Genomic DNA, 26,233 nt, shown 5'->3' with positions numbered 1-26,233 from the left:
GTCAAGAGATTGATTAGCTAAGAAGTGATGTTCATTGTCTAGGGATAGATTGCTTGTGGCATGTTAAACACTCTGTAGACTAGGATACTCCACCGACGTCAATTACTCCCATCCTTAGGACTTCTTTCTTTCTGATTTTTATTACATTCCTGGAATTGTTTCGTTTCCTGCTTTTTAGTTCATGCTTAGACTCATTTATGTTTTTATTCATTTTCGCTTCTTGTCATGCATTCTCGTTTCTAGTTCTGTGACTCATTTCTGTTTTGCATTTTGATCATTCTAGGATTGTTACATAAAAACACTCTTTGAATTGGCTTAACTTGTGACTTCTTGATTGCATCTTGAGTGATAGTAAATTTTCCCAACTGGATTGACACATTAAGTATTACAACGCATAAGGTTAATTGAGACCTACTAGGAGACACAAAATTCTAGTATCAATTTGGCGCCGTTGCCATTTGGGATTCGTTTTGCTACATTTAAGATTTCAAGTTTTGCAAGATTAAGTTCTATTACACATATCGTTCTGAGTACTGATTTGTTTTGGTTGTCTGCTTGTTTGTTTTGCATCTCAGGTACCTGTTGATCGCAACCTTGCATGCACACCAGATCCAGAGGGCATCAGAATCTCCTTGCTGTTATCGACGAAATCAATCGGTTGCAACGACCACGACAAGCTCATCAACTCACTGATCATCCCGCACCCGTCACTATGGAACAACCGAATGGACCACCTCTGGGACCGCGAAACATTGGTGCTGGGGATGCACCGAATACTCATACTCAGCGTGCTGGAATCGTCCCTCCCGCCGTGCAGAACAACAACTTTGAAATCAAGGGCAGTATGATCTCCATGATCCAGGGAAACAAGTTTCATGGGCTACCTATGGAGGATCCGCTAGACCATTTGGACGAGTTTGACCGTCTATGCAGTCTCACCAAGATCAACGGCATGAGTGAGGATGGTTACAAGTTGCGCCTCTTCCCATTCTCCCTGGGAGACAAAGCTCATCAATGGGAGAAAAACCTTCCCAAGGGATCAATCACCACTTGGGACGCCTGCAAAAAAGCCTTCTTGGCCAAGTTTTTCTCCAATTCCAGAACAGCACGTCTGAGGAATGAGATTTCCAGCTTTACTCAGAAGAGCTCAGAATCATTCTGTGAAGCCTGGGAGCGTTTCAAGGGTTACCACAGCCAGTGTCCTCACCATGGTTTCAGCAACAAGTCATTACTGAGTACTCTCTACCGTGGTGTCCTTCCCAAAATACGCATGCTGCTTGACACTGCCTCTAACGGTAACTTCCTGAACAAGGACATAGATGAAGGTTGGCAACTGGTGGAGAATCTCGCTCAGTCTGACGGCAACTACAATGAGGATTATGAGCGCACAGTTCGCGGCGATGTTGGGTCTGAGGAGAAGTATAAGAAGGACCTCAAGAATGTAAATGAGAAGCTTGACCGTATCTTGCTGAGCCAGCAGAGGAGCGTCCACTTCGTATCTGAGGATGACCCTTTCCAAGTTCTTGATGGGGAGGGTGAGCAGAGTGAAGAGATCATCTATGTCCAGAATCAGGGTGGATACAACAAAGGTTACAACCCCTACAAGACGAACCCCAATTTGTCTTACCGAAGTAACAATGTTGCTAATCCACAAGATCAGGTGTACCCGCCTCAACAACAACAGCAAGGTCAACAAAAACCTTTTGTGCCTTACAATCCGGGATTCGCTCCAAAACAACAGTTCCAGCAGGGTTACCAAGCTCCCTCAGGACCACTGCCAGGATTCTGCCCTCAACCAGTCCAGCCCCAGATCAAGAAATGAAACAGATGATGCAACAACTTCTTCAGGGCCAAGCTAACGGTTCTATGGATACTGCTAAGAAGTTTGCTGACCTTAGTCAGAGGATGAAATGTTCATACAACGATCTAAACGTCAAATTCGAAGCTCTGAATTCGAATATAAGGTACATGGAAGGCCAATCCGCTTCTACTTCTGCACCAAAGCCCGGCCAATTCCCAGGTAAAGCTGTTCAGAACCCCAAGGAGTTCGCCAATGCCATTACACTGAGAAGTGGGAAAACATTGCCTCCCAGGCAAGGAGCTCCAGACGTCACTGAGGACAGTGCGGAATTATCTGGGGAGGATTTTGATCAGGATGACGCTCAGATGGAGAGCCCAGACGAAGCAGTCAAAGACCCGGTTGAACCAGTGATGCAGTCCGAACATGAAGCGGTTAAGGAGCCTGTTGTTTCTGAAGACAGACCTGCGAGGTTCATCCCTCCACCGTACAAGCCTCCTCTACTATTTCCAGTGAGGTTCAAGAAGCAGCTTACTGAGAAATACAAGGTCTTGTTCGAAAAACAAGTCAAGGAGATTGAGTTGAGGATGCCATTGCTGGATGCATTCGCACTTGTTTCTCATTACCAGAAATTCCTCAAGGACTTAGTGATGGAGAGATCAAAAAAAGTTCAAGGCATGGTTGTACTAAGTCTTGAGTGCAGTGCAATCATCCAGAAGAAGGTTGTACCCCAGAAGCTCAAAGATCTTGGATCATTCACTCTACCCTGCTCCATTGGACCTATGTCTTTTGAGAGGTGCTTATGTGATCTTGGCGCTTCAGTGAATCTGATGCCATTCTCTGTGGCTAAGAGGTTGGGTTTCACAAGGTTTAAAGGTTGCGACATCTCACTCATCCTCGCAGATAGATCAGTGAGACTTCCACATGGTATTTTGGAGGACTTACCTGTCAGGATCAGAGACGTGGAAGTGCCAACCGATTTCGTGGTTCTGGAGATGGATGAAGAACCGAAAGACCCTCTGATTCTAGGAAGACCGTTCCTAGAGACTGCTGGAGCCATCATTGATGTCAGAAATGGCAAGATTGACCTCAATCTGGGCGACGACTTCACTATGAAGTTTGACATCAAGGATACCTTGAAGAAGCCAACGATAGGAGGACAAGTCTTATACATTGAAGAGATGGATAAATTGGCTGATGAGTTGTTGGAGGAACTAGCTGAAGAAGATCATCTCAAAACTGCTCTAACCAAGGATGGAGAAGAAGGGTTCCTTCATGAGGAGACCATTTGCTACAAGAATCTGCTAGATTCCCACAGAGAAACGGATGGATCAGAGGAATTCGAGCAGCTATCTGATGCAGAGGACGTACGTGCAGTTGAGACAGAGAGTTCAGAACGTGATATCTCTCACTCGACCGCGACCATTCCAGACTCCCATGCTGACGACTGGTCGGAACTGAAAGCTCCAAAGGTAGAACTTAAAACTCTCCCTTCCGGGCTCAGGTACGTCTTCCTGGGAACCAATTCTACTTATCCTGTTATAGTGAATGCTAGGTTGAGTGATGATGAATTGGGGATGCTAGTAACTGAGCTAAAAAAGTATAGAAAGGCTATTGGTTATTCTTTAGATGACATCAAGGGAATTTCACCTAGTCTTTGCACCCATAGGATCAATCTTGAAAATGAATCATATGCTAGTATTGAACCCCAAAGAAGATTGAATCCTAATCTGAAAGAGGTAGTTAAGAAAGAAATTCTGAAACTACTTGATGCTGGAGTTATCTATCCTATCTCTGATAGTACTTGGGTATCTCCAGTGCACTGTGATCAAAAACGACAAAATTGAGTTAATCCCAACTAGAACCATCACAGGACATAGGATGTGTATAGATTATAGGAAGTTGAATGTTGTATCTAGGAAAGATCATTTTCCTTTGCCTTTCATTGATGAAATGTTGGAAAGACTAGCTAGTCATCCCTATTATTGTTTCCTTGATGGGTATAGTGGATTCTTCCAAATCCCTATCCACCCAAATGATCAGGAAAAGACAACCTTTACTTGTCCCTATGGCACTTTTGCCTACAGACGCATGCCATTTGGCTTGTGCAATGCTCCTGCCACCTTTCAGAGGTGTATGACTTCAATTTTCTCGGATTTAATTGAGGAGTCAGTGGAAGTGTTTATGGACAACTTCTCTGTATACGGTTCCACTTTCTCCTCCTGTTTGTTGAATCTGTGCAGGGTATTGACGCGATGTGAGGAGACGAACCTGGTGCTGAACTGGGAGAAGTGTCATTTCATGGTTGAAGAAGGGATCGTTCTGGGACACAAGATTTCTGAAAGAGGAATTGAGGTTGACAAGGCAAAGATTGAGGTCATGGTTCAGCTTCAACCGCCTAAGACAGTGAAGGACATCAGGAGTTTTCAAGGACATGCTGGGTTTTACAGGAGATTCATCAAGGACTTCTCAAAAATTGCAAGACCTTTGACAAGGTTGCTGTGCAAGGAGGTTGAGTTCGAATTTGATGCAGCATGTTTGGAAGCCTTCAACAAGATCAAGGAAGCCTTGGTTTCAGCACCCATAGTGCAAGCTCCGAATTGGGATCATCTTTTTGAGATCATGTGTGATGCTTCAGACTTTGCAGTTGGAGCAGTTTTGGGACAGTGAATTGACAAGAAGTTTCATGTCATCTACTACGCCAGTCGCACCTTGGACGAGACTCAAGGAAGGTATGCCACCACAGAGAAGGAACTCCTAGCAGTTGTGTTTGCATTCGAGAAATTCAGGAGTTATCTTGTGGGTTCGAAGGTCATTGTGTATACCGATCATGCCACTCTGAGACACATCTACTCGAAGAAGGATACCAAACCGAGACTGTTGAGATGGATCCTGCTTCTCCAAGAGTTTGACATGGAGATAGTTGACAAGAAAGGAATAGAAAATGGAGTTGCAGACCATTTGTCAAGAATGAGGATAGAAGATGCTGTTCCAATAGATGACTCAATGCCTGAGGAACAACTTCTGGTCGCCCAGGTTTGTGAGCAGATGCATGACACCGGGGTTGAGAACCTAAAAATCAACTGTATGGCGATCACTTCGGATACTGCGCCATGGTATGATGACTTCGTGAATTAAAAAGTCTGTGGAGAAGTTCCTGATGACATGGATCCTTACAGGAAGAAGAAGTTTTTCAGAGAAGTAAACCACTACTTCTGGGATGAACCCTATATGTACAAGAGAGGTTCTGACGGTCTATTCAGGAGGTGCATAGAAGAAGGGGAAGTGCAGGGAGTGCTTGAGCACTGTCACGGCTCCACCTATGGAGGTCACTTCGCCACGTTCAAGACAGCTCAGAAGGTTCTTCAAGCAGGTCTCTGGTGGCCAACCTTGTTCAAAGACGCTCACAGTTTCATCACCAGGTGTGATGCTTGTCAAAGAATGGGCAACATCACAAAGAGGAACGAGATGCCCCAGAACCCGATCCTGGAAGTAGAGATATTTGACGTTTGGGGGATAGACTTCATGAGACCTTTCAACCCGCCATCAAATGGCAATGTCTATATTCTGGTGGCAGTTGATTATGTTTCTAAGTGGGTCGAAGCCATAGCCAGTCCTACCAATGATCACAAGGTTGTTCTGAAGTTGTTCAAAAGTATAATTTTTCCAAGGTATGGGATACCTAGAGCAGTGATCAGCGATGGCGGAACTCATTTCATCAACAAAGTGTTTGAGAGTATGCTGAGAAAGTATGGGGTCAAGCACAAGGTATCTACTGCGTATCACCCTCAGCCCAGCGGACAAGTTGAAGTCTCAAATAAGCAGATCAAAGGTATTTTGTCAAGGATTGTCGGGGTTTCGAAAAAAGATTGGTCTGTCAAGCTGGACGAGACTCTCTGGGCGTACAGAAGAGCGTTCAAGACGCCAATAGGCAGAACACCGTTTCAGTTGGTATATGGTAACGCATGTCATCTCCCTGTGGAGGTTGAGTACAAGACACTTTGGGCAATCAAGCTGCTGAACTTGGATATTGACACAGCTCAGGCTAAGAGAACTCTTGACATCCATGAGTTGGAAGAAATAAGACTTGATGCTTATGAGAGTTCCAAGATTTACAAGGAAAGGACAAAGAACTTTCTTGACAAGAAGATTATTGTCAAGGAGCTCAAAGCTGGAGATCAGGTTTTTCTGTTCAATTCCAGACTTAAGTTATTTCCTGGAAAGCTTAAGTCTAGGTGGTCTGGACCTTTTACAGTCAAAGACGTTCTGCCATTTGGAGCTATCACTCTTCTGAACAAGGTTGGCAGCGAATTCTCTGTAAACGGCCAAAGAGTAAAAAAATATTTAGCTGATCAAGTCCGTCCAGAGGGGTCTTCTGTGCTCCTTTATGAACCTCCAAAAGCCTAAAACGCTGAAAAGTCAAGCTAGGGACTTTAAACAAGCTCACTTGGGAGGAAGTCCCAAAGGTATCACTGTAAATATTTTTTTTTTTAGGATCCTTGTGTTTTTAATTTTTGTTTTTGATTTTCTTGTGTTCAGGAATCTACAGAAGGGAGTTTAAGCAACATATATAAAAAAAGGGGCAATCAAACTAGTGAGATCAGGGGTCAAACCGAGTATGATAGTGCTACAGAAGCGAAATCAACAAAAAGAGGGAAATCTACAGATGGAAACAGAAGGCAATATAAGGAGGGAATCTTAATTATTGGTTTTGTCACCCTTCCCCTCTATCCCACGTGCCCATCACTTCAATTTACCTCACCCCTTGTTTCCCCCCACCAGACATATCATCTTTATGTCTCACCACCTCACATCACTCCACCATCACTCTCTTTTTCTCTCCACTTGCACGACATATCAACTCCATCACGTCACCATAATTCATCTTTCTCACCCATCTAATTAACCCTTCTCCCGTTTACTCTCAACCCACCAACCACAACAAACAACCATCAAACCCTACTCAATTATTCACTCACTCACTCTCTCTTTTCTCTCTTGCTTGACATCGACGAAGGTAATTATCACCTTGCTTCTCAACTTAACCAACGATCGAAGCAACCGGATCCGCCGTTCCCTCCACCAACATCGACGACGAGATTGCCTTCCACCCCGCTCTGCCGCTCGAACCGCTGACCATCAACTCGACCAACGGTACTGCTTGCCGTTATCACCACCCGATCCGCCCCCTACGCGTTTTGACTCGATCGACAGCGACGAACGTCTCTCGTACTGCTTGACTCGATCTACCGCTGTTGTTATTCACACGTCTTCACGCCAACCACTCGAGTCACCGTCGAAGCTTCGAATCCCGGAATCTCCCTCGCTCGAGTCACCGAACCGTGTCGCTCGAGTCGACCCACGCTCTCCACTCGACCCTCACCGTAAAAAAAATCTCGATCGAGTCGCGCCATCACGGCTTGACCCACATCCGCTCGAGTCGCCGTCAAATCCTCCCTCGAGTCGCGCCATCACTACTTCACTCGATCGGTTTTTCTCGCTCCGTCGTCACCGCTCATTCCACTTGATACACTGAAGTCACCACCGTCGACTCGATCCAAGACCCCCGTCGACTCGATCCAAGACCCACGTCGACTCGAACCAGCTTCACCCACATCCGATCGAGTCATGCCATCGCCTGACTCACCTCGCTCGAGTCACGCCATCGAAGCACCGTCCACTCGATCCAGCTCGTTTGATTCACCGACGTGAACCATACTTGTCGTTGCCGTTTGATACACTCCTGTCTTAGCATTCTAACAATCAAGTTTGTTAATTGCTCTTATTATTCGCTCACTAACGTATTAACGGTTAGCTTTGAGTTTACATATTTCAGCGAAACAGAAAAAGTACTGAGTTTATACACGAGATGCGAAAGGCATATGGTTGTGTCGTCGAAGAACGTTCATCCCCCGAATCCATGGCGAAGCGTTTCATGAAAATGAAGAACATGGTTGACGAGGTTGTTGGGGGTTCAGAACAACCAGCGGGTTCGAGCAGACCAGACAAACCGCTCTCCAAGAGCAAGAGTCGCGGGAAGAGACCGGCACGAGCTTCCCTCTCGGGAGACCAAGGCAGTGATTACGAACAGGAAGAACCTGCGTTGCGTCCAGCACAAGAGCCAAGGAAATCTGTACGACGGCGACAATATGAGACGAAGCTGACTCCCAAAGAGTACTACGAGCTGTTCCAACATTGCGAGTTCAGTGGAACCAGATATCCACATCCTGAGACGATGGAGCTGCTAGGGATTGGGGAGGATGTTCAGTACTTGTTTTGGAACAGGAAGAACCTGCGTTGCATCCAGCACAAGAGCCAAGGAAATCTGTACGACGGCGACAATATGAGACGAAGCTGACTCCCAAAGAGTACTAAGAGCTGTTCCAACATTGCGAGTTCAGTGGAACCAGATATCCACATCCTGAGACGATGGAGCTGCTAGGGATTGGGGAGGATGTTCAGTACTTGTTTCGGCGATGTCATCTGGAGCGAGTTATGAACACCCCCAAGAATGGATACAGAGAGGAGACAATTCAGTTCTTTTCCACCTTGGAGATGCACTGGTACGCGGATGAGCCAGGCATGATGTCTGATGGAGGATTGGGCTATATTACCTTCCGCGTTCATGGCCAGTTCTGCAATCTTACATTTCGAGCCATCGAAGAGATATTCGGTTTTCCCAGCGGAACAGGAACCACGCCGCAGTTTGACAGGAATGAGATAACTGCTCTCTGGGCAACGATCGGTAGCACGCCAGTATTTACTACATCAAAAACAAAGGCGACGAACCTGAGAAGCCCGGTGCTGCGTTACTTCCAGAAAGCCGTCGCAAATGCCTTCTATTCCAAGGAGATTAAGGGATATATTACTTATGGCGAGCTTGAGATGATCGATCTGGCACTTAAGGGACTCTCGTTCACTTCCATGGATTGTACCGCACTGCAAGGCGACATGTCCAACACCTCCGTCTCGCTCTACCTTCTCAACTACATCATGTCATACAAGACTTGGGTCTCGAGACTCAACAACAACCACACTCCAGGAATAATGTGCATGGGAGGTATAGTGACTTGGTTTCTTAAGGCTGCAGGAATTTCTCTACAATCCGAGCCGTACCTACCACGCTGGATAGACATAAACAACTTGCGGCAGCTACGCACTTTGGACTGGGGTTTGAGGAATGGATGATTGCTATACAAGTTTGTGCATCCTGCGGTCGGTCCCTCGAGACTACTCCTCCCTTGCGTCGACTTGACTACGATCTTGAACGGTGAGCATATCGAGTTCATTCCCCCTGCAGAGACATTATACAATTCTGATGTTGAGGAGCACCACGTCAACGTAGCGGAAGCAGGAGATGATCCGATGGAAGACGACGCAGTTGAGTACCGCCCTGAGCAATTCCACTTTGATGAGTACTCAGAACCAAGAATGGCCAGAGGGGTCAGAGCAGCTCATGACCGCCTCAACAAGCTTCAACAATGGGGGAAAGCTAGAGACAAGGCGCTCACCAGCCTTTCCAAGACTGTCAAGAAACTCGTGCGTATGTTTAGCTGCTCGACTTCCACAACCGCCGTCCCTAGGTCTATACCCGAGGATAACAGACCAATGTCAGCACGCCCTTCCGAGAACCTAGAGCGAACACCTTCTCCGATTCCCTCTCCAGCACGTCAATCTTCATATGTGTCACGGCAGCGGCAGCCTACTCCCGCCCCTTCACGCCACTCGTCACATGAATCTAGGGAGAGAAGGGGACACGGTTCGCGTGGTTCAAGAGCCTCCTCAAGTCGTCGATCAGCGCGTCGTTCTGCAGCTCAAGCTGAGCAAGAGGTTGAGCAACAAGTTGAGCAGCAAAGCGATTACCAGCTTACGGAAGTGGTAATGTTAGTCTCGGACTATGGCGAATCTAGAGTTGATGACATGCAGTGCGACGAGCAGCCGAACACTTATCAGAACACGCAAGCGGTTGAGCAACAAGTCGACCAACCAGCTGAGACCACTCCCGCGGATCCTGAACACCGTGAAGGACAGAGCCAGTATCACACACCAACTCCTTGGGCGAGCTCCGACTCCTTCTTCTACTATTGAGGTACTCCGACCTTCCCTTGTATATACCATTTCATTTGTGCATTGTTTCTGCTGTGATTCTTAAATTCTCCTGCAAATTCTTTTTACACAGGAGACTGTGTAATTTAAGTTGGGGGAGGGTTTGAGATGATGTATCTGATGATGTTTTCTGTGATTCTTATTTCAAATTTTTGCATCATATCATGTTTGAGTCTGCATTCATCTATTTGCATAGAAAAGCCATAAAAATTTGAAAAATTTCAAAAATTTCCACAAAAACAGAGTGTTCATGTAGTTTGCATTTGCATATTAGGATTGAGTCTAGTGTTGTTCATTTAGGAATGTTGCATTTAGCATAAGGGTTGATGATGATTGTAACCTTGTTAACATGCTGAATTCAATAGGATAGGATCAAGGCCCTTGTTATTAGTTCTTTGATACATGTTGATTAAACTTGAAATGTAAGACTGAACTTGCATTCTAGTCTTGATTGAAGCCTGTTTTGAATTGACATCATTCCCTATCTACCTGAACCTAATCCTGACTTGCAACTATCATGTTATGCATTGAAGTTGAACTCATGGATACCACATACATACTTGAATTTTCTTTCTCCGTTTTACCACCCTTAATAATCCAAATAGCTGATTCCCATGTTTGGAACAGTTTCCCGCACCCTTAACCAACTGTTCTTTCAAGCCAATTGTATTCTTGAGTGTGAGGTCTTTTCCGAGTTGAGCTTGTTAGAAAGTGTTAGGTTCTAGCCGACAAGAGTAGGATCCTGTGTAGTTCTAGTTCGCGCTATCCGGACTAGTAGGACTAGGTGAGAACTCGATTTTGGGTTTTGGGATTGGATTTGTTCTGAAAAGAGAATGAAAAAATAATGGGTAAAGAGTCTTTAGGAGGGGGAATGTGTTTTCAAGGTTTACAAGTCTAGTAAAGGATGTTGGTTGTGCAATGTAAAAGAATTATTGGTTCTGGGCATAGAAAGAAAAGTTTAGACAAGGAAGAGAAAGCAAAACACTTAAGAAGTCTGAAATTCTAAGAAGAAAAGAAAGAGAACCATAGTGATAAAAAAGTTTCCCATCCGCTAGATTGAAATGAAGTAAACTCCTCCTAAGGCTAAGTTAAAAGAATGAGAGCATGGGTTTTAGAAGAGATATCGACGAGGGGTAGAGATAGGACCAACTTCTGGGTTAGAAAGTTAGAGCTAAGTTTTCTTGGGACCTTTGGGTAGACGGGGCACTGCTCTTGTATGTATCAGTTGATTTCAACCTTTAGCCTTCTCTTAATCTCAACTCATTTTCGCGAGAGATCCCTGTTCTATATTGTTAACACCACTTGTAAAGAAGACCAATTTTTGTCTTTACCGCTTCATCCCAGCCAAATGAGTTCGATGACATTGCATAGCTTGATTCATGGTTCTTTGTTAATGAATGTTAAAGGGAATGATAGAAATGATGGCATGTGTAGACTAAGGTTCGGAATAGTTTCAGGTTGAGATGAGCTTGTCTAAAGTTTTTAAATAGAGTTCCTTCACCATGCATCATAGAACTAAAAACAAGGACCTTGATTCTAACTACTCTATTCAGCATGGTTTAGGTTCTGAGACCCCCATCTTCACACCTCTTCTCCATACTTTGTTCTTGATCGTTTGCTTGAGGGAAAGCAGAGAATAAGTTTGGGGGAGTTGATATGTCTATATTTTGTCTCTGCTAAACATGTTTTTGTCATGCATTTAGTAAGGATAACTAATTGTTTTGCATAAATTTCTAGTCTCTTTTGTACACTTTGCATATTTAGGTAGTTCTTGCATTATCTTCGCATACATCGTGACTTCGGAGTATTTTAGGATTTAGGAGACTTCGGAGTCGTGCCGATCGAGTCGCGCAGTCGTGCCGATCGAGTCGTGCAGTCGTGCCGATCGAGTCGCGCAGTCGTGCCGATCGAGTCGCGCAGTCGTGCCGTTCGAGTCGACTACCGTTCGAGTCGACGTCACTCCACTCGAGCCAACGCCATCACTCCACTCGAGCCAACGCCATCAGTCACTCGAGCCATTACTCATTCGCACATGTCAAGAAGACGTTCCATCTTACACGCTTCAGGAGATTCCCAAACCGACTCCTCATCTTGTCGTTTTAAGTTTTAGGGATTTTATGTCTTTACTATAAATACGTTTTGTTAAGTCTTGGCGACATCATCTTAGTTTTTATCTCGTTTTCTTTTGTAAGGTTTCCCTAGCCACCAAAAACGTACTCTGATTTTGTATCCTGAGATCTTTGAACTTATTCAGTATTTTGATTTGATTCCTTCTACAAAGTTGTTCTTCACATTTTACTTATCTAAGAATGCTTGTTTCAATGTTTTCTGAGTTTGTATTGTTGATGATGATTTTTGGATCTGAGTAGTGCGTTAGTTCTTGAGGATGGGATAGATTAGGTGGAGGATCTTAGGATGTAGAGTGTTTAAGCGTTGATTGTATGATTCCCTTCTGGACTAGAGTAAGAAATACTAGTTTTTTTCTGATCAATTGGGACTAGGTTTGAGACATTTCCACACCCAAAAGGTGTTTGATGAAATGTCTGACCAACTAGTGCCAGAGACTTACGTTCCTAGCCTAAGAGATTAGTTGTCTAGGATGTTTGTTGATGTGAATGAACTTGTTTTTCATGCCATGCTTGATCATGTTTCTCTAGCGAGAGCTAGGTTTGGAAGTGGTTGAGTTTGAGTAGCTTTTGTCAAGAGATTGGATTAGCTAAGAAGTGATGTTCATTGTCTAGGGATAGATTGCTTGTGGCATGTTAAACACTCTGTAGACTAGGATACTCCACCGACGTCAATTACTCCCATCCTTAGGACTTCTTTCTTTCTGATTTTTATTACATTCCTGGAATTGTTTCGTTTCCTGCTTTTTAGTTCATGCTTAGACTCATTTATGTTTTTATTCATTTTCGCTTCTTGTCATGCATTCTCGTTTCTAGTTCTGTGACTCATTTCCGTTTTGCATTTTGATCATTCTAGGATTATTACATAAAAACACTCTTTGAATTGGCTTAACTTGTGACTTCTTGATTGCATCTTGAGTGATAGTAAACTTTCCTAACTGGATTGACACCTTAAGTATTACAACGCATAAGGTTAATTGAGACCTACTAGGAGACACAAAATTCTAGTATAAGATATCGAGAAGAGAGATCTAACCTAAGAGAGGTTAAAAGTAGGAATCCAACATGGCATTCAACCAAAACCAGAAATTTGTAATGGTAAGTTACTAAGTTAGTGTCTACATGATTTAATGTTTAGTCATGTTACTTAAAAAATAATAGTTTGTGTTTCGTTTTAGGAGACACATGATTTTTAGAGATCTTAGATCAATAGATTTTAATCTCAGAGAATCGTTAATTATGCAAATAATGAAAACAAGCAAAGAACGTTTAATGGAACTAACGCATCTAAACGTCGTAAAAGGCTATATATTCATTGAAATTGACGACGCTGATGATGTTAACAAAGAAAAGTCACCACCACAAAGGAAGAGAAGGCAGCTCTAATGGAGTTGAGGCATCTAAGCCTCATAAAAGGTCATCCATTGTGATTGACGATGATGATGGCAAAGAGGAGTCAACACCACAGAGGAAGAGAAGGTAGTCTGATGGAACTGAAGCATATAAGCTCCGTAAAAAGTGATCCATTGAGATCGATGATGTTGATGATTATGGTGACAAAGGACAGTTATCACCAAAGATAAAAGAGAATGCAATATTCAGATGTGTGGGCAGATTTTATAGTTATTATTAAGAAAGATGGCAAGTGTAAAAAGTGAAGAAAGAGCATTGTGCAAACATTGTAAATCGGATTTTGCATATAGTCCACACAAAAAACGCTACGAATACACACAGACGTTATTTGAGAAGGTGTAACCTTAAGCCTAGAAATGGTGATATTGGTAATTTGAAGATTATTGCAACTTATATCTTGCAACTTATATCCATCATCATATATGTTGTAGAAAATCTTTAAATTATGACAAATGTATAAACTTTAAACCAACCAACTATTAAACTATATCTAATTCCCACTCACACCAATCGTTTAGATATATCATGGCTATTCATTTACAAAATATCATACAGTCGAAGAATTCTATAAAATATCTCTTTTGCATTTTGTAAACAACGATAAATTTTTTGAAAAACTTATACAACACGTGTTGGAATTAGTAGAATCATGAAGGGTCAACATACTTGGTAGCAACGACATTACGCATTATCAATAGTTCCCACTGTCGTTGCTTCATTTGATATCAACACGATGTGTTGAAGCTCTGATTTGTCGCAACAGATTTATAAAACAGTGCTTGATTGTTTTGTCTCCCATCGATTAGGCACCTACTTGAAGATGAAACGACCGTTGCATTAGAACCATTACATTCTTTCTGTCACATGTGTCTTTTACATGTTGAAAAGCGTAAATAGTATAACATGTGTCGAAAGATATTGATCCGAGTGGTGATATAAAGAGGTATAAGCTTTTTAGTGGGTACAAAAAGTAGTTAACAATACGTACATTAGTTAAAAGCAAAACGGTATTAACTAACGGGTAAATTGCGCGGTACAAAAACTCGATTTTTTTTTTGTATCACTTTTGATTTTGTTTTTGTGATCGATTACAACGAAAATGGTATAACTAACCAATATAACAGTGGAACAGAATTTATCATTAATTGATGGAAAAATATGCTGACGCGCCACGAGTACATTACTATTAAATCAGAGAAGTGTTCTTCTTAGATGGCTTGATAGAGCTCTAGATAACTGACGAACAAGAATAATATCTAAACAAACATTAAACCTTTCACCCGATGGTTTATGGACTTCCATAATCAGTATTTTGAGAAATGTCACATAATGGATGATATGTACAAAAAAAAAAAAAAAAAAATATCGTATCTTATAACCGAACGGCCTATCATAGTTCATTTTATTATAAGACTTGCGCACTCTTAAATTTTATTTTATTCTTTAATGAAATTAAAATATTACCAAAGTTATAATTTTTAATCAAGTAAAATATTTTACATGTATTTAAAAAAATCAAATTAGAGTATTTAGATATATATATATATATATATATATATATTATAAATTAATTCAAATTTATTATATTCTTTAAAAATCAAATTAAAATATTTTAAAGATTTATTTTATTCTATATAGTTTGGTATTTTAATTAAAGGAATACATAAAGCTGAATATAAGTACTTGTGATGCATATTAACTAAATTTTCATATCTTTAATTTTTTTTCATTTGTCTTCTAATTTTTTTGTGAATCATATATTTTTGAGAATTTGTTAGGAATTCTCTTTTTCAAAAATACTCTTTTTTTTGAACATTTTCATTTTTACCCTCTTTTACACAATTAAAATATGTTAAATTAATTTTTAGAATTTTTCTTTTAGGTTTGGTTTTCTATTTTACATTTAAGATATAGTTTTGAGGGATTAGAGTTTTAGTATTTGAAGTTTAGGGTTTAGAATTTATTTGTTTTATACATAGAAAAGGGGTATTTTTAAAAATGGGCAACATGAAAAATGTATTTTAAGAAGTGACATAGGAAAAGGAATATTTTTGAAAATCTCCATATATTTTTATACTAGAACTTATTTCATATTCGATGTGAAAATTCTAGCATGATATTTTTTTTTTCATATATTAAACAATCAATAATCATTTAAAAAATTCCAATTATGCGGGATAGCCTATATTTTTTAATTATATAGATGATTTGATGATTTATTAATTTTTTTACAAAAGAAAAACGAATCAAAACAAAGTTTAGAGGTAAAGTATATAACACTTTATCGGATATTTTAGTTGGCATATCTTTTATATATATACTAGTTAACAGGTCCATGTAACTACCCAGATTTTGAAATAAATGTATATTTTTACTAATAATATTATTCAAATAGTAAATAATAACCCATGTTTTTTTAAAAAAATATTTGTTTTAGTTATTTTTATTTTAACAATTGAATAATTTTTTTCGGCAAATCAAATATATCGATATAAAAAAATATTTACATAATACATAAGCATCTCAAAACAATTGTTTAGGCAAATACAGAAAATTATTACAATTTCGATGAAAGGGTGAAGAGTAAAAATTAAATAATTTATCCTAATCTTAAAACAAATAATAAAATCTTATTGACCAATATTAAAATTTACTATTATATTTGAATCATGGTAACTTGCATTATTCATAATTTATATTTGGTAACTATTAGAAAAACCAGTTTCGAAACTCACTTCTTGTACTTTTCAATACATTTTAACTATTTATTCCATTATAACAATTTGAGTTTTAATTTAATGCAATTTCTCTTAATTGATTATAGCTAAATTTTTCTATCAAAAATAACATATCAATAAAATCACAAATTATTTAAAAATAGAAGTTTCACAAATTATTTATATTTCTTCGTTTTCCTTTTCTAAAGACAAATAAAAGCTAAAATAAAATAAAATATACACATGTAAATTAGTATTTTTAATAATTAATTTCCAAGTTTTTCATACAAAAATATTAGCTTTTATTATTCTGACAAGTGTCAAAAATCTTATCGATAGATTTACAAATATCATGATACCATTAATGACTAAATTTGAAAACCAAACTTTATATAATAAGATATATATATATATATATATATATAACACTTATTGAATCAGTTCAAAACTTATAAAATGCAAAATTGTGGTCCGATGTAAACGGATAAAATAAAAATGATAGATATAAAATTTGTATCAATAGTTTTTTTATTTATTTATTTTGATTTGCATGTAAATCGTTTATAGTTTAGTTAGTTTATTTGAATTTGAAACTCAAACAATGAGTTGTTTAGTTATTCAACTCTTCTATTATTAATTATATATTATTTGAATTATACTTTTCAATCAATTATTTTAAAAAACCAAGTTCATTAAGCTGTCATTGTACCCAATGTGTACATATGTACAAGACTGAACATGTAAAACGGTGTTGTAGCCATGACTGTTGCAATCATAACATTAATGATTTAATCTCTAGCATCATCTCATTTAGTAAATATCACTTGAAACCTTTGGTATTTGGTATATTCAAACCTCATCATAAACAAAACTATAATGTAGTACAAAGAATTAGATCGTAACTCATGTAAACTTCAAAATTCAAAAAAAATTCTTTATATAGACCAAAGCAAACCCTATTGCTAAATTCAAAAAAAATTGTTCCTATTTTTGAAGAAATCCTAAATTTCTAGTCGCATGTTAATATTTTATTTTGTTCTTTCTTTTAGTAAGAATAGGGACAAAAGTTCATTGGGGTTTCTAAGTATAATTGCAATTAATGTTTGGTATTTTTAGGTAATATTTTCATCTATTTGGTTATCTTTTTTTCTTTACTTTTTGAGAATTAGATGATGATTTTTTTTTCTTTATTGAGGCAAAGTTTTGTAATACCCGTGATCGAAATTTTTAGAAATTTGGTGAGGGTGTCGATCGACACTAGTGTTGGTGTCGATCGACACCAATTGCGAATGGGATAGTCGGTTCGATTTTAATTATCTGGTTCGCGTGGTTGATTTAGGGTAAGTCCTAAACTCGAGTTTAAAAGGAAGAATTCGACTTCATTCGTCATTTTAGCCGTTTTCACACTTTTAGAAAGAGAAAAAAAAGAGAGAGTTTCCAGAGACTGTTCTTGAGGTTTTTGGGAGATCCTTTGTCTTGTGGGTGAGTTTTCTTCCTGGAGATTGTGGATTTCAAGGCTAAGGACGGGGTGGAAAGGTTGTTGTGGTGCAAGCTTCGTCGTTGGGGCATAGATCTCGTTGTTTGGCTAAAATGATTACATGACCATGGCTTATCTAAGGTAAGATCTATGTTTCCGTGACGTGTGTTGTGTGGTTGTTTCTTTTGGTTGTTTGTGAGTTTTTCGTGGCTCCTGAGCCTTGGATTCGTTCTTGGGATCGTGTGGGATGAAAAAGAGAAGCTTGGAGGTGAGATTCGAAGGTTCTGTTCGAAGAAAATCGATGCTCAACATCAGTGTCGGTCGACACCAACGTGAGGACGACTTGAGGATTTGATGAGTGTCGGTCAACACTGTTAGGGATTTGGGGAATGTCGAGCATGGTGTCGGTCGACACCAGTCGACACCTGATGACCAGTGTCGGTCGACACCCTTCTGCAGCAACCGGTACGTCATGTTGCTTTGTGCATTGCCTAGTTTGTTTTATTGTTTGTTGATTGTAGCATGAGAGATCTTATTGCTTGTATGTATAGCCCAATATATGGAAAGATTGTCTCATTAAGTATTTCCGGTAATACTTACGCCTATCTTTTGTGTTTTGGTGCAGGTAAAGGCAAAGTGTGATCGTGGGATCAAGGCTATGAAGAGGAGGATGTTCTAGAGGTTCGGTTGTTTGCTCTGTGTCTTTTTTAGGTTGCTAGAGTGGAACTTAGTGGTCTAGAACAGATGCTAGGGTTGCTGTTTTTATGATTGGTTATGTTCTGGATTGTTGTTGGAATTGATATTTTGTTATGTTTTTAATTGTTATTGATTATTGGAGTTGAATTATTTGTTATCCGTTGTTGTTGTTGATTGGGGGTAGGTTGCCAGTGAATATGTGATCACTAGATATTAGGATATATAAAAAAAACGGGCCGAGTTGTTTCAAGTTTGAAAAGAATTTGTTAAAATACTCTATTTGAGATACTCCTTTTAAAAATAACCTTTTTTAACATTTTCATTTTACCCTCTTTTACACAATTACAATATATTAATTTTTTTTTAATTTTTTTTTTAAATTTGGGTTCTCTATTTTATATTTAGGGTATAGTTTTAGGAGGTATGATTTAATATTTAGAGGGGGTATTGAACCTAACATTTTAAAAGATTTTAAAGTATTAAGAATTTTAAAAAATCTTATTAAATCCTATGTTATTCAACTAAGATTTATATAAAATCCTTTAAAATAATTCAGAATCTCTTGTTATTGAATCAATAGTTTATAAAATCAACTTTAAATCTCTTGTTATTTAAAATATCACAACTTTCTTTTAAAATGCTACTTTGAATGATTCTAAGAAACTTTTTTTTTGGTTTTTAGTTAAAAAATACTCCTCTCAAAATCATACCATTTGAGGTAGAATTTTAAAAGATTTCATTAAAAAACAAAACAGAAAAAAAACATTCATAAAACCACCACCATCTCTTCGGTAAGCTTTCTCTGTAGATCAACTCCTGCAACTCTGGCAAATCTAATCTCCGCAGATCAACTCTTTGTTTCTATTTTTTTCTCACATTCAAGTTTGTTTCTCTTTCTCTTTACTCTGTTTTGGTTATTTTCTATAAAGAACTATTAAAATATAGGATCACGTTGATTTTTTCTTACAACACACACAAAACTACTAAGCCAACTTCCTTGTTGACTTGTTCCTTCTTCTCCTCATGTGTCCTTCACCTTCTTCTTCTTCCTTTTGCTCATCTTCTTCACTTAAAGCTTATTTTTCTTTCTTGCATGGTTTAGGCTCTGTGGTGGTGTGATGGTATCTCGGACAAATTTATGTCTTCTTTTACAACTTCACAAAATAAAAGACAGATTTTCTTTCTTTCTTTTGTGTTGTAAAATATTTTAAATCACACAAAGTTTACTAATAAAATCTCATAGAATCACATTTCATTTTCTAAAAATAAAAGTAAAAAAAAAATAAAACACAATCAAATCTCCTAAAAATCTTTAAAATCTTTCAAAATTCGAAAATATTAAAATTTTATCAAATCCTTTAAAATGTTAGGTGCAAAACCCCCCTCTTACTTTAGGATTTTAACATATTTTCTTGCCAAAATATATATATATATTCACACTGTTATTTTATATTTTTGTTTGACGGAAAATTTTTCAATAGCATACATATATATATATATATATATATTCACACCGTTACTTTATATTTTTTTATATAAATTATCCCTACTTATTTCGGCAAACAACAAATAAATTATAAATGTGTACAATATTTTTAATAGTATGATCAAGTTTACGATATTTTTTCAGGCAAATGCGAACTAATTGTACAGTGTATAATAAATAAATAAATGAATAATTTTTTAAAAGTTAGTAAGCAGGGAAAAAAAAAAGTTGAACAGCAGAAATGCATATTGTAAATTATCAACGCGAAGTTGCGTGCTCTTGCTTTCTCTTTTGTCGCGACATTACACTGTTTCGCCACTCTGAATCTTCGGCTTTATCTTCTCTTTAAAGTATTAATAATAAACTATCCATTCATGTTCATGGCAAGGTCAGGTTTATTCTAATAGTTTTAGAAAGAAAGTATAATAGTTTTCACTTTTTATTATAGTATATATATTTCCAAATAATTAATACACGACAGCGTTGGCGAGAACAGAATCAAAACGATTTACATACTTATAAGAGGAAGGAGTTTTTATTAACAAGTCTAATTAATTTCTTGCTTCACATTACTAATTTGAGTAATAAAAAATCATTGGCTAATGGCTAATTAAAGAGGAAGGAGTTTTTATTAACAATTCTAATTAATTTCTTGCTTCACATTACTAAATTTTTTTTTGAAGAAACTATTAATTTTGTTATTCCGTACTAATTTAGTCTGTAAATAACTTTTCCTTTTAGCTATAATTATAGAGTAGATAGTCTGATCTTGAAGCTCATTTGGTTAGAGGGAGAGGAGTAGGGATATATAGATGTGAAGAAGGAGGAGAAGGAGAGGAGTAGGGATATATACATGTGAAGAAAAACAAAAGAACAGATTGCAAAAATGGCAGGGATGAGAAAAGTTAAGAGCTACGTAGAGTGTTAACCAACTAATTTTTATATATTAGCCGCAATTTGTTTATTGAAAATTTAATATAGAAAAATTGTTTACCAGGAGAATCCAATACCAAAATCTTGTGAATTCGATCCTGATAAGACTATACTAACAATTAACCGTGTTCTTGGGGATGTTATTACGTGGATTAAAAACTCAATCATATCAACGTCGAATTAAATGAAACCACTAGTAAGTTGCAAAGTACTTATGTTTCTCTATATATAGATAAATCACATATTGTGTCATGTATGCGCCGATACAAAGAGTAATTTGTGCTATTTTATGAGGAGATGATCAAATCACTAAATCTCGAGGAGCAAACAAAAACGTATATGTGGAAAGCTGTTTGATTGTGTAATGTTTTCAATGGAAGTACACGTGTCCATATTAGCTGTATTGCTATAGTGACCTAACAAAAAGATGAGAAACTCTTTAAAGTGGCCACCAACACAAATGCATAAATAGCGGGAGAGAAGCAAACGTGAGCTTCATCACATAAAAGAACAAAAAACAAAAACATATATCACTATTACTATACTCCACGATGATGATGAAGCACAAAGCCAACATGGCAATGGTGTTCGTACAGATCATCTACGCAGGAATGCCATTGCTCTCAAAAGTGGCCATCTCTCAAGGAACCAACCCTTTTGTCTTCGTTTTCTATAGACAAGCCTTCGCAGCTATTACCTTGTCCCCTTTCGCATTCTTCCTTGAAAGGTTCTTCTCTTTTATCACTCTCTCTATATTCACATATTATGCTAGTTTGAATCCGCATGATGACACAACGATAACATAAGTATGAAAACCATTAAGCTACATCTTATATTCTCATATTATGTATGTTGTTTCGCAGCTCGAAGTCCTCCCCTCTATCGTTCGCCTTGTTGCTCAAAATATTCTTTATCTCCTTATGCGGGTATATATTACTAGTGTCTATTTCTATAAATTGGAAATTTTTATTACCATGGACTCAAGTTATTAACTAAATGTCTAACAAAATTGATCTATATTGTTGTAAAACACTAGACTTACGTCGAGTCTTAACCTCTACTATGTGGCCATTGACAACACCACCGCCACTTTCGCGGCAGCCACCACCAACGCGATCCCCTCGATCACTTTCGTCTTGGCTCTCCTGTTCAGGTACTATTATTACGATAATCGTCTTTCTTTAATTCATGTAAGCCCCGAGTTGCTCGAAAGATTGTATTCTTTTTATTTTATTTTATTTTTAATGGGGGTCAGAGGGCATATTACTTTTTTAAAATTTTAATATAATATCTGATGAAAAGCTAAAGAATCGGTTAAAAAAATCAACTCAAATAAAATCACTTTAATCTATTTATATTGTTTCTTTTTATATTCGTAAAGCATATATCATAACCCATATTATTTAATTTCATTTAACATATGGCAATTATTACAAATGTGAACAAGAATATAATATAACTGGTTATGTTAAAAGATGGTTTATTTTATGCAAGTATAAAATAACCAAGTTGTTATTTTGCTTTGTGTAAAAGTAAATTCTGTATGACAATAACAAAAAAGTAAGCAGGAGAAAACCACAAATACACTATTATGAGTTGAGTTTTGACTCAAAAGAGAAAGAAAGAGGATTAAAAATATATAATTTAGCAACGCGCGGGTAGAGAAAGCTAATTATATCTTTACTAGTTTTGAATCATCTACATTTTTTAATATAGTGTAAGTGTGGAACAAACCATGCAGGTCAAGGAAACTATATAGAATCAATATATTTATCTGAAATTATAATTAGAATTCAGACGATAATTTGCTAAAGTATCTGAACTATCTAAAGTTGACTTTGTGGGCACTGATGATCTAACCTGAATTTATATATATAATTCATATGAAAAGATTAGAGACGGTGACGTTTAAGAAGTCACATGGAGTGGCCAAAGTCATTGGTTCGATAGTTGGAATGCTGGGCGCATTAGTGTTCGCTTTTGTGAAAGGGCCAAGTTTGATCAACCACTATAATAGCAACACCATACCAAACGGCACTGTTACATCAACCAAAAATTCTATAAAAGGATCAATGACAATGCTCGCTGCCAATACTTGCTGGTGTTTGTGGATTATCATGCAGGTATGCCACTCACTCATCACTCAATCACTTTCATCACATTCACTAGTTGCCCATCCTAATTTTTTAATCATTGCTCTTTTGTTTCGTCTATTTATTAATTTGTTTATCTCATTACTGTTTCCCTTAGAAAACACTATTATGATATGTATTACACAAATACACATTGAATAGCAACATTTATTGTCTGTGTGTGAGTGTTTTTGTCGTTAACTAAGGAAATTCCATGCCAAAACCCTAAATGATTTTGCTACCAAACCCCTAGAAATCCTGTTTTTTTTTGTTTTTTGTTTTTTTTTGTTTTTTGTGTGTGTGTTATCACGCAAAATTTTTAATTATTTTTAATGTATATATATATGAGAATATATATATATATATGGAATATATATGAGAATATATATATATATATATTGGGTATTAGGAAAAATACATATTTTCTATAAGCTCACCTTCTTTTTTCTTTGTTATATACTGTGAGATACTTTGTGTTAAGAATATATCCAAATTTTAAGCTGTTTTTGAACGGACACATAAATTTAGATTAGATTTATTTAAAACAAAATTTTGTGAGATATCATACTTTGAAATATTTCACTTAAACAATCCGATGTTACGTAATTGGACCTTCACCATGATGATCTGAAAAGGACTAGTCGTTTCTACTCATTCATAATCGTTGGTAATGCAGTAATGGACTATAATCACTGCCGTGTCCAGGTCTCTCCGGACTTAAGGCGAACTTAATATTAGAAGTTCTTTTAATATATTTTATGAAAAAATAAATAAATATTAAAATTCAAAAGTATAATAAAATAAATATCAAAAATTCAAAAATATAAATTTTTGAAAAAAAAAATATATCTAAAAAAACCTTAAACATAATCGTTCTTCTTTCTCAATAAACTATTTTACCAATTTCTCTTATTCTTTTTTCCTTCTGTTTCACGACCTTACTCGGTCTTTCACAATTTAAGGTTTTGTTTTCCTTTTTGTATATTTTTATAAATAAATATATTTAAATGAGTCATACATTTAGGAAATAAAAAGACTCTTCAAACCATAATGATACATCATATTTTCCAGAATTGAGATTCCAAAAATACATACAAAAACTATATATTTTGGGGCATGAGGCAAATGCCTTTTTTCTTACCCATAGGCACGGCCCTGACTATAATATTGTCTTGTTCGGTTTGGAAATTATTTGGAACCAGTCTACGTCTATATTGGATAAAAGAAATTCGAGTCAAAACACAAATTACTTATCATAATAAGCTGCTAAAATATTAACAACTTATGTTCATTGTACTGAAGCACTAAAAACAAGTACACCACTATTTTTAGACGTGAGATAGGTATGACATCAAGTATATGTCCATTGAGACTACTACTCATATGTTTATGTGAAATTTGATTTAGTCTACCATCATTACAATGAAATATGTATTTTTTTATATGATATAACATTGTATATTTCACATATAATACGTACATCTCTTTAACAACTTTGATTGATTGTGTTGTTAGAGCAAGGTTATGAAGGAATACCCAGCAAAGTTACGGCTGGTAGCACTTCAATGCTTTTTCAGTTGCATACAAACCGCAGTTTGGGCAGTCGCGGTGAACAGAGATCCATCAGTTTGGAAGATCGAATTCGGATTACCTCTTCTCTCAATGGCTTATTGTGTACGTTAACCTAATCGCATCTTAAATCGCTAAATTTTATTTTAAATATATGAAATATCTCTTTCTGATTATTGAAAGAATGATAAAACAAAATTAAATAGGGAATTATGGTGACTGGGCTCACATACTGGTTACAAGTATGGGCAATAGAAAAGAAAGGGCCAGTATTCACTGCACTCTACACTCCTTTAGCTCTCATCATTACCTGCATCGTCTCATCTTTCCTTTTCAAGGAAACATTATACCTTGGAAGGTTTGTTGTTTATATGTATATTATACATCATAAATATTTTCATACTATATTCTACATATATGTATATGTGATTAGAATCTGATGTTAATTAAGAATGTTTTTTGTTTATATAAATGATGCAGTGTGGGTGGGGGAGTGTTGTTGGTGTGTGGACTATACCTTGGTCTGTGGGGTAAAACTAAAGAAGAGGAAATACAAATATATAGTGAAAAGCAAAGCCAAATAGAGATTAAAGAAGAAGTGACCATCGTCTAGTTACAACACTTCAATTTTGGACTTTGGATACATGTTCACTTTGGAAGTTATCGTTGTTCCTCTTAGGCCTTATCACATTAATAATGTCCGCATGCATGTATATAGATGTGGAGTTTTTTCTTTTTCCTTTTTTACTCAAATGTAATGTTTTAACTAAAAATGTATTGTTACCATTTGGGTTTATGAGCTCACTAGAGCCTTGTAATCATTCAGAAATTAACACAGAAGTTGAAAATCGAATAATATGTGGGAAAATGATACACTCTTATGGTAATGTGTTGTGTTGAGCTTGAGTCATATAATGTGGAGAAAGATCCCACGTTCAAAGATGTGACGAGACTTAAGTAATATATAAAAAGGTTAGGACCAATTTACTCATAGTCAATTGGTTTTGAGTTTGAAGCTCATAACATACCCTAATCTAACACATATATATGGCAATTTGTCTCGTTCGACAGTCTTGGTCCAAATTCTCCCAACATTTTAACTAGGAATAATGATATTTAAAATTTTTATCGTTAAATTAGATATTCAAGATTTCACATGCTTTAATTATCTGGAGAGTAATAAAAAAAGATATTTTAAATAGATGGCAGCGTAAATTAAAATTTTTGATAGATAATAAAATAATATTTCATGTTACAACAAGATATGACGACATGTTCTGTCTCCTAAGTGTGTGGCCCAAATCTTAAGTTTTTACAGTCTTTTGTCTAGAAGATATGGTGTCCTCCAAAAATAAGACATTTTATATGGTAGGTAATTGTTGGTTGTGTCGTGGTGACTGCCAATCTTAGGAAGAGAAGGGTTGGATGTGATGCAGTGTGCGCGCTGTGTGGATGTTTGGACGAGACGATTAATCACATCCTTTTCGAATGTTCGCTGACAAGGGAAATTTGGACCCTCTCCCAGTTCCTGATGGCACCTAGGGTCTTTCCCTCTGGTCCTGTCTACACAAATATGTATTTTTTATTTTGGAGATTCCAGCAAGTCCCTAACTCGGATATTTATTCTTAGATTTTGTGGCTCCTTTGGACGGCCCAGAATGATAAAGTTTTTAGTAACTTAGATTCCAATCCCCTTGCGATTCTACGGTTGGCGGAAGATGAATCTAATGCTTGGATTTTACCACAAACAGAGGATATTGCTGAAAGTGTGCAGGGTGTT

At 37.3% G+C, this 26,233-nt stretch overlaps 1 protein-coding gene and 1 non-coding gene across 2 annotated transcripts; one reads left to right on the top strand and one right to left on the bottom strand.

Annotated features, from left to right (window-relative positions):
- Positions 1-1,108: 1,108 nt before the first annotated feature.
- Positions 1,109-1,215, bottom strand: LOC147928581 (small nucleolar RNA R71). The gene has a single exon (XR_015581071.1). It is a non-coding gene; the product is annotated as a small nucleolar RNA R71 (small nucleolar RNA).
- A 19,987-nt stretch (positions 1,216-21,202) lies between these two features.
- Positions 21,203-25,340, top strand: LOC104742138 (WAT1-related protein At1g43650-like). Its single transcript, XM_010463108.3, has 7 exons — positions 21,203-21,479; positions 21,616-21,678; positions 21,789-21,905; positions 22,644-22,875; positions 24,400-24,558; positions 24,660-24,811; positions 24,934-25,340. The coding sequence occupies exons 1-7, from the start codon at positions 21,304-21,306 to the stop codon at positions 25,064-25,066; spliced, it is 1,032 nt and encodes a 343-aa protein (XP_010461410.1). The 5' UTR covers positions 21,203-21,303; the 3' UTR covers positions 25,067-25,340.
- Positions 25,341-26,233: the final 893 nt, after the last annotated feature.

This window comes from Camelina sativa, chromosome 14 (assembly GCF_030686135.1).
Source record: "Camelina sativa cultivar CO46 ecotype springtype chromosome 14, ASM3068613v1".
Taxonomy (NCBI): domain Eukaryota; kingdom Viridiplantae; phylum Streptophyta; class Magnoliopsida; order Brassicales; family Brassicaceae; genus Camelina; species Camelina sativa.
The sequence above is the reverse complement of the archived record's forward strand: the minus strand, read 5'-3'. Positions and strand labels throughout refer to the sequence as shown.